This window comes from Papio anubis, unplaced genomic scaffold, assembly GCF_008728515.1.
Source record: "Papio anubis isolate 15944 unplaced genomic scaffold, Panubis1.0 scaffold140, whole genome shotgun sequence".
Lineage (NCBI taxonomy): Eukaryota > Metazoa > Chordata > Mammalia > Primates > Cercopithecidae > Papio > Papio anubis.
The window spans coordinates 108015-121481 of NW_022161359.1; the positions used below are offsets into that span (position 1 = coordinate 108015).

At 42.3% G+C, this 13467-nt stretch overlaps 1 protein-coding gene across 1 annotated transcript in view; it reads right to left on the reverse strand.

The window, feature by feature from the left end:
- ARSH (arylsulfatase family member H) overlaps positions 1-10850 on the reverse strand; it is a 28064-nt gene extending 17214 nt beyond the window's left edge. The window contains exons 1-4 of the mRNA XM_021932494.2: positions 10366-10850; positions 6866-6987; positions 3752-3877; positions 1529-1952 (exon numbers count right to left, since the gene is read on the reverse strand). Coding sequence (XP_021788186.1) covers positions 1529-1952; positions 3752-3877; positions 6866-6987; positions 10366-10457 — 764 coding nt within the window. The 5' untranslated portion in view covers positions 10458-10850. The remainder of the gene's footprint in view (positions 1-1528; positions 1953-3751; positions 3878-6865; positions 6988-10365) is intronic.
- Positions 10851-13467: the final 2617 nt, after the last annotated feature.

Sequence of the window (13467 nt, forward strand, 5' to 3'; positions counted from 1 at the left end):
CTCCAAATAATAATAATAATAATAATAATAATAATAATTTGTAATGTAGAAGTGAGCTGGTATGGGATGATGAGAGCTCATTACAGTCATGCCTGCATAGCTTGTGTTGAACATAGAAAACTTAAAACTGGGTATCTATAAATACAGAGCCACCTCCCAACAGTTCATGGACAGAGAGCTCTTCCAGCTGTGTCTGAATATGTGTCTGGGTATGTGTCCAAGACAGAGGAAAAAATTTACCCCCCAAGTTTAATCAATTTACACAACAATCCACACTGAAGCAATATAGAATAAAATATGGCAACTCCAGTTTTTGTTTTCAGAAAAGGGGTAAGTGGCCGAGCATAGTGTAATCCCAGTAATTTGGGAGGCCGAGGTGGGTGAATCGCTTGAGCCCAGGAGCTTGAGATCAGCCTGAGCAATATGACAAAACCCCCTTTCTTAAAAAAAAAATGCAAAAATTAGCCAGGCATCATGTGTGTGCCTGTAGTCTCAGCTACTCTGGAGGCTGAGGTGGGAGGATCACTTGAGCTTGGGAAGTGGAGGCTGCTGTGAGCCATGATCGCACCACTGTACTCTAGCCTGGGTGGCAGAGTGAGATCCTGTTCCAAAAAGTAAAAAAAAAAAAAAATTAAAACATTAAAAATGGGAAAGTGAGCAAAATATGTGGGTTTTTTTGTTTTTGTTGTTTTGCCTTTTGAGCATTCAAAATTTGCAGGATATTTAACTGTTTTATTCTACCTAAGAGGAGACTCAAGTCTATCACAAATGTCACCTACATTTTTTTTCCTCAGCTTTCATTTTAGATACAGGGTCTCCATGTGCCGGTTTGTTACCTGGGCCTATTACACTCAGGGAGTAAGCAGAGCACCCAATAGGTAGTCTTCCAACCATGTCCCCCTGTCTCCCTCTCTCCTCTAGAAGTTTGCAGTCTATTGTTTCCATGTTTATGTCCATGGAGGCTCAATGTTTAGTTCCCATTATATCCCATGAAATACTACACAGCCATGAAAAAGAATGAGATCATGTCTTTTGCAGCAACACGGATGCAGCTGGAGGCCATTATTCTAAGCAAATTAATGCAGGAACAGAAAGCCAAATACCACACATTTTCTCCAAAAGATTTTTTGTTGTTGTTGTTTTTGAGACAGTCTTGCTCTGTCGCCCAGGCTGGAGCGCAGCGGTGCAATCTCGGCTCACTGCAAGCTCCGCCTCCCGGGTTCACGCCATTCTCCTGCCTCAGCCTCCCGAGTAGCTGGGACTACAGGCGCCCACCGCCACGCCCGGCTAGTTTTTTTGTATTTTGGTAGAGACGGGGTTTCACCGTGTTAGCCAGGATGGTCTCAATCTCCTGACTTCGTGATCCGCCAGCCTCGGCCTCCCAAATTGCTGGGATTACAGGCGTGAGCCACCGCTCCCGGCCTCTCCAAAAGATTTTTAAAGGTCCATGTTATCAAGGTGTGACGACCTGCCATGAAATAAAGATAAAATTTCCACGCAAGAAATCAGACAAGAAATGGCTAAATACCTTTCAATGAAAGCTAGCGCCTCCTTCAGCATGAGGGAAGCTACTTTCTCCTCTTTCATCGGCTGCTGGATAATTTCATGGTTCCTCATAAGGATGCAATTCCAACGCCGAGTAAATCCATAACTGGAATACCAGGAAGTGAAAAACAGAAAGGCGAGGAGAGCAAAGACAAAGATGACCTTCCACGGCACTGAGAACCAGCGGGCGAACTTGGGAATGAGAAGCAGAAAAGGAACCAGGGCAATGGCCACCGTGGAGATCCACAGTTTGATCCTGAGCCAGCGGTGCAGTTCTGGTGTCTTGGATGCCTGGCAGTCGCTTAAAAGTCCGAAAGGCACCCCATAAAAGTAGTGAAAACCATGGTTGAGCGGGTGGTAGCAGTGATCATTCCGAGAGGCGCAGCTCAAACCCAGGTGCCATTTGCCTAAAAGTAAAATAAAATCATACCACGGCAGCAGGGCAGCATTCAATGCTGGTCTGTTTCTAGAATGTGGGCTTCCCTTTGGAAAACTCAGATATAACTTTCATTTTGTGGTCATCATGGTTTTTTCTTGATGTCCCCGAATACCTCCCTGGTATAGACATGGACCCACAGCCTTCTCCCTGCAATGTGTCTCTTTCAGACAAAAGCCATGCAGCAGGAGCCGCTTTGCTTTTGCTACAAGGAGAGGAGCCTAGTGTTCATTCAGAAGAAATCTTTTGCTTGGTACCAAACAACCTCATGAACAATGAGAAAGTTTCCAGGTATCTGGAGCTTGCTAGGAAGCCAGAATCGATGTCTTGGTTGTTTGGTGGGGACAATACCAAGGACTCTCGGTGCAGCTTGCACATTCATGCTTTTAGCTAGCAGTGCCTTCCCACCCTCTGATTCCATCTCACTGAAAGGTAACCAAGATTGTATTTATAGATGGAACACCTCTTCTAGGTCCGCAAGCTAGGGATGACAAACTAGCCAAAGAATTTCATCAAGAACCAAATGATTCTGATGATGCAAGTAATTCCTTTTATCAAGCACATCCTCTAGGGGGCCAGGTCATGTTCTGATTTGTCCACACACATTATTGTATTCAACACTTCACAGATCCTGTATTACGAATAGAAAACACATTGTCTAGATTATTTTTTTAAGAGACAGAGTCTTGCTCTGTTGCCCAGGCTGGAGTGCAGTGGCATGATTATAGCTCACTGCAGCCTCGAACTCCTCGGCTCAAGCAATCCTCCCGCCTCAGCCTCCTGAGTAGCTGGGACTATAGGTGTGTGCCACCATGCCCAGCTAATTTTAAAATTTTATTTTGGTAGACCCAGGGTCTTGCTCTGGTGGCCTAGGCTGGTCTTGAACTCCTGGCCTCAAGCAATTCTTCTGCCTCAGCCTCCCAAAGTGCTGGGATTACAGGTCTGTGCCACTGTGCCCAGCTATCTAGATTTATTCAGAAGCCCGAGTCACATTAATGAATAATGGCAGAGTCAGATCTGAATCCTGTGCTCTAATGATGTGAGAACACTGCTCAAAGCTAATCTGGAGAACTCCCACTCACAGGACACTGCTGGGAGTTGCATGGGAATACCTGCCCTACTGATGGAAAACCTCTTAACCTTTTTTTAACTGAGAATATCTCAGAGCTGTGGCTTACAATTCATATTAGGAATCCTCAAAAATAGTGAACCATACAATGCTTTGGGGTAGCATTTCCCAAAAGGATTTGATCACACAAGTTATTCTTAGAGGAATATCTTCTAGCACTGGAATTCTACAAACTTATTTTTCGGTGAAAGTCTCCCTCACAAGCTCATGTCCCCCCCAACACCCCACCCCTGCCAAAAGGGCATAGAATATTATGTGATCTAAATCGACCAGCAACTGCCTCCATTTGACAACTCTTAATGCTTTAAGTTTTCAATTTCAACAGTACTTCGCTACAAATTTACGAGTTTTTCTGCTAATAATGGTGTCACAAACATTGTATCCCTCCAACACAATATTCCATTTTAGTGGCAACTTTGGATACCCTTGTTTGCTTTCTGTTCTCATTGTTTTTCCAATATTATGCCCTTGATTCTACACATCCCCAGTCAATGTGTGATCAATTCCTTCTCCAAGTGTCTTATCTCAAAGAGAAGTCGGTCAAACTGGCGCGCACAGAGCCAACATCCCCGGAAACACCTTAGATACTATGACAGAGGCCGCAGGATCACGTTTCCACGAGCAGAGTTCAGGCGCCATACCTATGAGTCCCGTGCGGTAGCCACGGTGCTGCAGCAGCTTGGCAAAAGTCGTTTCATTGGTAGGAAGACCACCTGAACCACCAAGCCACGTGAGGGCACGGTTGAGGTTGTAGGGAGACACCATCCCTAAATTCACAGGAGTCAATAGGTTAGCACCATAGTCTTTGCTAATACTGAATTTATCCCGACATGCTTCAAGTCCTTTCCTCCTGCACCTCCTCAAAGCCATTCTTCCCCAAGTTTTCTGTTGCCTTTCTGGCTGTACATCCTTGACTCTCCTTTTCCCACTTGCTAAATGCAAACATTCCCTTGGAATTAGGGCTGCCAGAATAAATATGGGATACTCAGTTACACTCCTTTGAATTTCAGACTAACAACAAATAACCTTCGTTAGTTTTTCAGGTAGAGGCTGATAACCTTCATGCTTCAATAGAATCTGAGGACACCACTGCATTTTAGCTGTGTATAAATACTCGGATATTTAGCTGGGTATAAATACATTTTTTAATGTATCATTGGGAATCTGAAATGAAGAATTGTAGGAGTGACAATTTCTTTTTCATATACGTATGTGTATATATGTAATTTTTTTTTTTTTTTTTTTTTTTTTTTGAGATGGAGTTTCGCTCTGTCACCCAGGCTGGAGTGCAGTGTCACCATCTTGGCTCACTACAACCTCTGCCTCCCAGGTTCAAGCAATTCTCATGCCTCTGCCTCCCTAGTAGCTGGAATTATAGGCGTGTGCCACCACACTTGGCTTGTTTTTGTTTTTGTTTTTGTTTTGTATTTTTAGTAGAGACAGGGTTTCACCATGTTGGCCAGGCTGGTCTCTAACTCCTGACCTCAAGTGGTCTGCCCACCTCAGCCTCCCAAAGTGCTGGGATTATGTAGATTTATACTGGCAGACAAATGTATACACCTATAGTTTAAAAGGAATTCACAAGAAAACCACAAGTGAAGATCAGCAAGAAATAAATAAATGACCATTTCAGGACAGGCGCAGTGGCTCACGCCTGTAATCCCAGTGTTTTGGGAGGCCAAGGCGGGGGGATCACCTGAGGTCAGGAGACCGGCCTGGCCAACATGGTGAAACCCTGTCTCTACGAAAAATACAAAAATTGGCTGGGTGTGGTGGCAGGCACCTGTAATCCCACCTACTCCGGAGGCTGAGGCAGGAGAATCACTTGAACCTGGGAGGCGGAGGTCGCAGTGAGCTGAGATCATGCCATTATACTCCAGCCTGGGTGACAAGAAGGAAACTCCATCTCAAAAGAAAAAAATACATTTCAAGGATCCTACCTTGGAAGAAGAAGAAGGTAGACTCTAGATAGTGTTATTGATAGGAAAGAGAAACAGTTTTACTAAGGGAAGCATTAGACCATTATCTTGCTGTTGAACTATTTTGCTGAAATTTTTGATAAGTAGAATGAATTAAACTGAACCGTTTGTGTGAAATTATTAAAAATATACACATGGCAATGACTTGAAATCTCTCCACCAATCACCTAATTTTTTCTTATTTTTTTAAAATAAATTTTATTTCACCATAATCAATACTTAAAATTCCCTGAAATTAGGCTGAGCATGGTGGCTCACTCCTGTAATCCCAACACTTTGGGTGGCCAAGGCGAGTGGATCACACATGAGGCCAGGAGTTCGATACCAGCCTAGCTAACATGGTGAAACCCCATCTTTGCTAAAAATACAAAAATTAGTCGGGCGTGGTGGTGCATGCTTGTAATCCCAGCTATTCGGGAACTGAGGCAGGAGAATCACTTGAACCAGGGAAGCAGAGATTACAGTGAGCTGAGATTACACCATTGCACTCCAGCCTGGACGACAGAGCGAGAGTCTGTCTCAAAAAAAAAAAAAAAAAAAAAAAAAATCCTGAAATCCTGAAATTATAAGTGTGATTTTTTTTTGAAACTCATACAGACTCATATCTTTATCCCTGTTCATACATGGTACTGTGCTATACAGAGACTGCTTATCTAGAAATCAAACTATTTTGAACAAAATGGAGAACCTTGAATTATGAAAGAAGGTCATTAGGCAACAAAAAAAGATAATAATAAATCAATATTTATAGGACAAAAACTTTCAGTGTTTACTTTTATTTTTAGTATAATTCTCATTAACCTAATTAGTTCATTCCTTGAATGTATCAGATGAGAAGTTACTACTTAGAAGGAAGAAAATTCATACAGAAAAATTTTTCACTGAAAAATTAAACTGTGAAGGCAAGTATACTAAAATTATGACAAGCAAATACTAGAATTAAATAAAATGCAGCAGTATGGCACAATATTTCACATAGAGGCTGATAACCATGAACACTTCAATAGTGTCTAAGGGGACCACTATATTTTAACTGGGTATAAAAATTGTTGTTCATAATATTGATGTTGAGTGGATGTTTGTAGGTATTGATTCTAAGCTAAGCAGCAAAGGAAAACATTTAATTGTCATTATATCAACTTGGTAAGTCTGAATCTTGAAATGATGGGGTCCGGTAAGGAAGCATGTAAAAGTTTCATTTCCTTTTTTTTTCTCACTTATACTTTTTTTCCCAACTGTGTCTAGTTTTCCAATCTCATCCTCCGAGATAGATTAGATCCACTTATCTCAGAACCACTGCATGGTCTCCGCTAGCTTAAAGACATCAGGGGCCTCTTGAGAAATCTTAGCACAAGTACCTGAAAATGGGAGTGTTGACCGTAAGTTGGCAAATGGCCCCCAACAGGCCTAAACCCTGTCACTATATGCACAGAGATGGGCAGGTGCAGTGACATTTTGCAGTTTTCCCCGGGGACCTCTGCTATTCCTGCCAATAACATCAGACAATGACTTCTCTCCAGAAACCCTTCTCTACAGTGGCAAAGACGTGACCACTGTGGCACGGGAGACTCCCACCTACAGGGAGGGGGTCAGAGTCCAACTTTACCTCCCTGAGAGGCACACATGTTTAAGCTGTGCAGGGATAACAACGCCCTTTGATTTTAGATCCCTGATATTCTGAGTGACATTTTGAGAATTCTTATAAAGATGTGAAAAACTAATCATTAGAATGCATTCTGGTGAGACTGAAATGTTGCTGCCTTTTCATTGCCTCACCTGATCTGATGGGGTACCGGCCGGTCAGGAAGGCAGCCCGACTTGGGGTGCACATGGAAGCAGCTGCGAGATGCTGGGTGAGCCTCACTCCCTCATTTGCCAGGCGGTCAATATTAGGTGTGCTGCAGACCAAAGGAGAATTCGGCAGGTGAGTTTCTAAAAATTCTCTATACAATGATCGAGGATCAAAGCTATTCTAGTTGACTCTATTTCTGGTAAACCTAAAATTCATTTTTTTTAAACTTTAATCTCTCTACTTCCTTAGATGCATTGATGGTTAAAAGCAAAGGGAAATGTAAGTTTAAAATATATCTTTAGTCAAAACTATTACAAATGAATACAGGTCACTCAGTATACAGTTTTATGAGTCTGAGAAAAAAATGTATTTCAATGAAAAAATTGCCAATTTCTTCTTATCAAGGACCTAAAATTAATGGGTAATTTAGAGTAAATAAATTTTTAATGTGTTTCATATTTTTTTAAGAGACAGTCTCTTGCTCTGTTGTCCAGGGTGGAGTGTAGTGGTGCAGTTATAGCTCACTGCAACCTGGAATTCCCTGGGCTCAAGTGATCCTCCCACCTCAGCCTCTCAAGTAGCTAGGTCCACTGGTGTGCACCACCATGCCCTACTACTTTATTTAAATTTTTATTTAATTAATTTTTTTTTTTTTTGGAGACAGGGCCTCACTCTGTTACCCATGCTGGAGTACAGTGGCACGATCCCGGTTCATTGTAATCTCCGCCTCCCGAGTTCAAGTGATCCTCCTGCCTCAGCCTCCTGACTAGCTGCGATTACAGGCGTGAGCCACCACGCCCAGTGGTGTATTTTTAGTAGAGATGAGGTGTTACCATGTTGGCAAAGCTAGTCTTGAACTCCTGACCTCAAGTGATCCGCTTTCCCCAGCCTCCTAAACTGCTGGGATTGCAGGTGTGAGCCACCACACCTGGCCTTAAAGTTTTATGCAGATACAGGTCTTGCTATTTTGCCCAGGCTGGTCTCAAACTCCTGGCCTCAAATGATCCTCCCACCTCAGCCTCCCATTAATATATATTTTATGGTAAAATTGACCTATTTTATAACCAAATTGTGACATTTTGGAGTTTAATTTATTTCCCATTTTGTCTAATATGTTGCAAAAATTTTGTAAAACTTACAGAATTCTACAGGTTGAAAAAAAGACGTGCCTGTTCTCCTAAAAGCTAAAGCATACCCAATCTTAATCCCATGTGTACAACATTTTTTTACCACAATCTCACAGAAAGATTAAAATGAAGGCTGAGCGTGATGGCTCACGCCTGTAACCCCAGCACTTTGGGAGGCCAGGAGGGGCTGAACACTTGAACTCAGACCACAGTGGGCAATATGCCAAAACCCCAACTCTACAAAAAAAAAAAATTAGACGGGCATGGGGGCTCATGCCTGTAGTCCCAGCTGCTCAGGAGGCTGAGGAGGGAGGATCACTTGAGCCTGGGAGGTCAAAGCTGCAGTGAGCCAAGATCATGCCACTGCACTCCAGTCTGGATGACAGAGTGAGATCCTGTCTTAAAAAGAAAAAAAAGAAAAGAAAAGAAAAAGATAAAGAGGAAAGAAAGAAAAAAAGGAAAGGAAAGGAAGAAAGAAAGAGAGAAAGAGAAAGAAAGAAAGAAAGAAAGAAAGAAAGAAAGAAAGAAAGAAAGAAAGAAAGAAAGAAAGAAAGAAAGAAAGAAAGAAAGAAAGGAAGAGAGAGAGAGAGAAAGAGAAAGAAAGAAAGAAAGAGAAAGAAAGAGAAAAAGAAAGAAAGAAAGAAAGAAAGAAAGAAAGAAAGAAAGAAAGAAAGAAAGAAAGAAAGAAAGACCAATGCCTTTCAATCAACAAATATATGCTTAAAATATAGGACTAGACTGTGATCTGCATTCCAAGAAGAAACAATGTTATTTAAATCCACACTAAAAGATGCTATGTGTTTTCACAAGTGCCAGATTGGTCTATCAAAAGAGAGTAGAGAAATAAAGAGCCCCGGGGACCAGAGACTTTAGAAATAATTCAAGGAAGATATTTTTAAAGCTGTAGACTAATGTAGTATATCTATATAATGAAAAATTATTCAGCCATGGAAAGGAATGAAGTACTGACACATGCTACAATATGAATGAACCTTGAAAACATTACGCTCAGTGAAAGAAGCCAGTCAGTAAACACCACATACCATATGTTATGAGCAAAACTGTGTTCCTCCCAAAGTCTGGATCTCAGACTTCCAGCCTCCAAGAATGTGGGAGAATCAATGTCTGTTGTTTTAAGCCACTCTAGTCTATGGTATTCTTTTTTAGACGGAGTCTTGCTCAGCTAATTTTGTATTTTTTTAGTAGAAACAGGGTTTCACCATGTTAGCCAGGATGGTCTCGATCTCCTGACCTCATGATCCGCCCACCTCAGCTTCCCAAAGTGCTGGGATTATAGGCGTGAGCCACCGCGCCCAGCCTATGGTATTCTTTTATAGCAGCCTGAAATAGACTAAGACATCTCATAATAAGAGGAGATGAGGACACAGACCCACATAGAGGGACGATCCTGTAAGGACACGGGGAGAAGATGGTATCTACAAGGACAGGAGAGAGGCCTCAGGAGGAACCAGCCCTACCCACACCTTGATCTTGAACTTCCAGCCTTCAGGACTGTGAGAGAATAAGCTGATGTTATCTAAGCCAACCAGTCTGTGGACCTTTGTCATGGCAGCCTGAGAAAATACATACTTTATATGATTATTTGTATATGAAACTCCAAGAAGAGATACATCCATAGAGACAGAGGGTACATTTGTGGTTAACAGGGCATGGGGATAGGATGGGTAATGGGGGTCTTCTTTGGGGCGGTGAAAAATTCTACAACTACACAGAGGTGATGGTTGTCCAACACTGTGAATGTACTTACCACTGAATTGTTCACTTTAAAATGGTTAAAAGGTGATTTTTTTTTTTAAACAGAGTCTCCCTCTGTCACCCAGGCTGGAGTGCAGTGGTGGGATCATAGCTCACTGCAGCCTCAATCTCCCTGGCTCAGGCAATCCTCCTGCTCCAGCCTCCTGAGTGGCTGAGACCACAGACGCACGCCACCATGTCCCAGTAGATTTTTTTAAATTTTTTTTCGTAGAGACAGGGTCTCCCTATGTTGCCCAGGCTGATCGCAAACTCCTGGGCTCAAGCAATCCCCCCACCTTGGCCTTCCAAAGTGCTGGGATTATAGGCTTGAGCCACCATGCCTGACCAAAAAAGGCCAATTTTTAAACGTAAATTTTGCACAATAATGAAAACGCCACCACCAACAGCTAGAAACTAAGGAAACTGGGATGTTAAGCGGTCTCCTGACATTTTGCAATTTTCCCCGGGGACCTCTGCTATTCCTGCCAATAACATCAGACAATGACTTCTCTCCAGAAACCCTTCTCTACAACGGCAAAGACGTGACCACTGTGGCACGGGAGACTCCCACCTACAGGGAGGGGGTCAGAGTCCAACTTTACCTCACTGAGTTATTACCGTAGCAGCACAAATCCCCCACTCCAAGGTCATCTGCCATCAGCAGGACGATGTTGGGTCTGGCGTTTCTTGTCATAAATGTGCCATCAACACCGCAAAACAAATAGCACAGGGACACTGACAGCCAGCAGCTCCTGAAAGCATTTTTAGAATAAGCAAACAAACAAGCAAGCAAAAAACCAGGCACTATCAATTAACATTTGCATTTTAGATAACTTAAAATATGAAATAGTGATATTCGTTATCAGGTCTCACTGTGCAATGTACCTGTGTTGGCTTACTCAGAAACTAGATTCAACAACAACAACAAGAAAAACTACTGTTCTACACCAGAGGTCCCCAATCCCCTGGTCATGGACCGGTACTGGTCCATAGCCTGTTCGGAACCAGGCCACACAGCAGGATGTGAGTGACGGGCAAATGAGTGAAGCTTCATCTGTATTGACAGCCACTCCCCATTGCTTGCATCGCTGCCTGAGCTCCGCCTCCTGTCAGATCAGCAGCAGCATTAGATTCTCATAGGAGCGAGAACTCTATTGTGAACTGTGCATGCAAGGGATCTAGATTGTGTGCGCTTTATGAGAATCTAATGCCTGATGATCTGTCTCTGTCTTCCACCATCCCCAGATGGGATCATCTAGTCACAGGAAAACAAGCTCAGGGCACCCACTGATCATACACTACTATGAGTTGTAGAATTATTTAATTATATATTATCATGTAATAATAATAAAAATAAAGTGCACAATAAATGTAATGTGCTTGAATCATCCTGAAACCATCCTGCACCCCCTTCCTGTCTGTAGAAAAACTGTCTTCCACAAAACCGGTCCCTGGTGCCAAAAATGTTGGAGACCATTGTTTTATATGAATATGGTATCAGATTTTACCAATTCATTTCGCAAGCATGATGAGGTTTAACTCTTATAACATATTTTGATATTGTTTTAGTGATATCAGAGGCTTAAAATTTATAACAGTGGTTACAGTTGAGGGTAAGGTCTAAAAATTTAATTTTGCTCAGTGCTGTGGCTCATGCCTGTAATCCCAGCACTTTGGAAGGCCAATGCAGGTGGATTGTTTGAGCCCAGAAGTTTGAGACTGGCCTGGGCAGCATGGTGAAACCCCATCTCTACAAACAATACAAAAATAGCTGGGCATAGTGATGCATTCCTATAGTCCCAGCTACTCAGGAGGCTGAGATGGGAGGATTGCTTGAGCCCAAGAGGTCAGGATTGCAGTGAGCTATGATTGTGCCACTGCACTCCAGCTTAGACAACAGAGCAAGACCCTGTCTCAAAAAAACTTCTTTATTTTATTACATAAAAATGTAACCAAGGCCGGGCACAGTGGCTCATGCCTGTAATCCCAGTGCTTTGGGAGGCCGAGGCAGGTGGGTCACCTGAGATCAGGAGTTTGAGAATAGCTTGACCGGCATGGTGAAACCCCATCTCTACTAAAAATACAAAATTAACCAGGTATGGTGGCACGCACCTGTGGTCCCAGCTACTTGGGAGGCTGAGGCAGGAGAATCACTTGAACCCAGGAGGCAGAGGTTGCAGTGAGCCGAGACTGCACCACTGCACTCCAGCCTGGGTAACAAGAGTGAGACTCCACCTCAAAAAAAAAAAAAAAAGTAAATAAAATGGAAAATCAGAGACTAAGAGCTAGCCAGTTTTGATTTTTCAAGTGTTCAGTTGTACTTTTTAATACATTTTATAACCTCAAAGTTTTTCTCTAAGCCACATGGAGCGGGGTGGGGGCAACGACAACAGAAGCTCTAGTTACTTATTAGATCTGAGCCCAGAACTAGATGCTGAAACACTGATATTTTGGAATGTGTGTATACAAAGTGTTTTCTCCTTTTGTTCATCAAGAACATATGTCCACAGAAGAAATCAGGTGGAAAAAATTCCACTTCAAAAAAAATCTAGAAATTATTTAAAATCTATGAAAGAAAATTTAACATTCTTAAGATTCTGCTAAATTTTTAAAAATTTGTCAATTAGTTCAATGAAAGGAAGATTTTACTAAATTTTGTTTTATTTTTTAATGGGTCAATGTTGGAATAGATCTACTAAATTTTATTTATTTATTTATGTATTTTTTGAGACAGAGTCTCGCTCTGTCACCTGGGCTGGAGTGCAGTGGCGCAATCTCAGCTCACCGCACCCTCCGCCTCCCAGGTTCAAGCAATCCTCCCACCTCAGCCTCCTGAGTAGGAGGGACTACAGGTGTGCACCACCATGCCTGGCTAATTTTTGTATTTTTAGTAGAGATGGGGTTTGCCATGTTGGCCAAGCTGGTCTCAAACTCCTGACATCAGGTGATCCACCTGCCTCGGCCTCCCAAAGTGCTGGGATTACAGGTGTGAGCCGCCGCACCCGGCCTAAATTTTAGATTGTAAAAGAACTCTCTTGTAACAGCTGAATTGTACAATATCCTGAAACATCCACAACAGTCATTGATGAAAAATGATCACTATGAATTGAAGACCAATATCCCCTCAGTCAGGTTCCACAACTCCAAATTCCATTCAGTCAATTCCAAGTCCTCCTAATTCAACCTCAAATATTGTGTCATAAATCCTTTTATATCCATCCATCTTCCCTTCTATTTCATGTTTATAGTTTTATTTTTAAAACTTTTTTAATTGAGATGGGGGGGTCTCGCTATGTTGGCCAGGTTGGTCTTAAACTCCTGAGCTCAAGCAATTCTCCCGCCTCAGCCTCCCAAAGCACTAGGATTACAGGTGTGAGGGACAGCGTCCGGCCTATTTCTTTTTAAAATATTAATAGTAGTAATTTTATTAAATCTCGAGCTCATTTTTTTTAATAGATTTTTTTTAGAGCAGTTTTAGGTTCACAGAAAAAAACTGAACATAGGTACGGAGAGTTCCCACACACCCCCTGCCCCCACATATGTAATAGCTTCCTCCATTATCAACACCCAGAAACAAGATGGTACATTATCTAATATAATCAATGAACCTACATTGAGAAATCATTATCTCCCAAAGTCCATAGTTTAATTTAAGGGTCACTCTTGGTGTTGTACATTCTGTGGTTTTGCACAAAAAGTCCCAG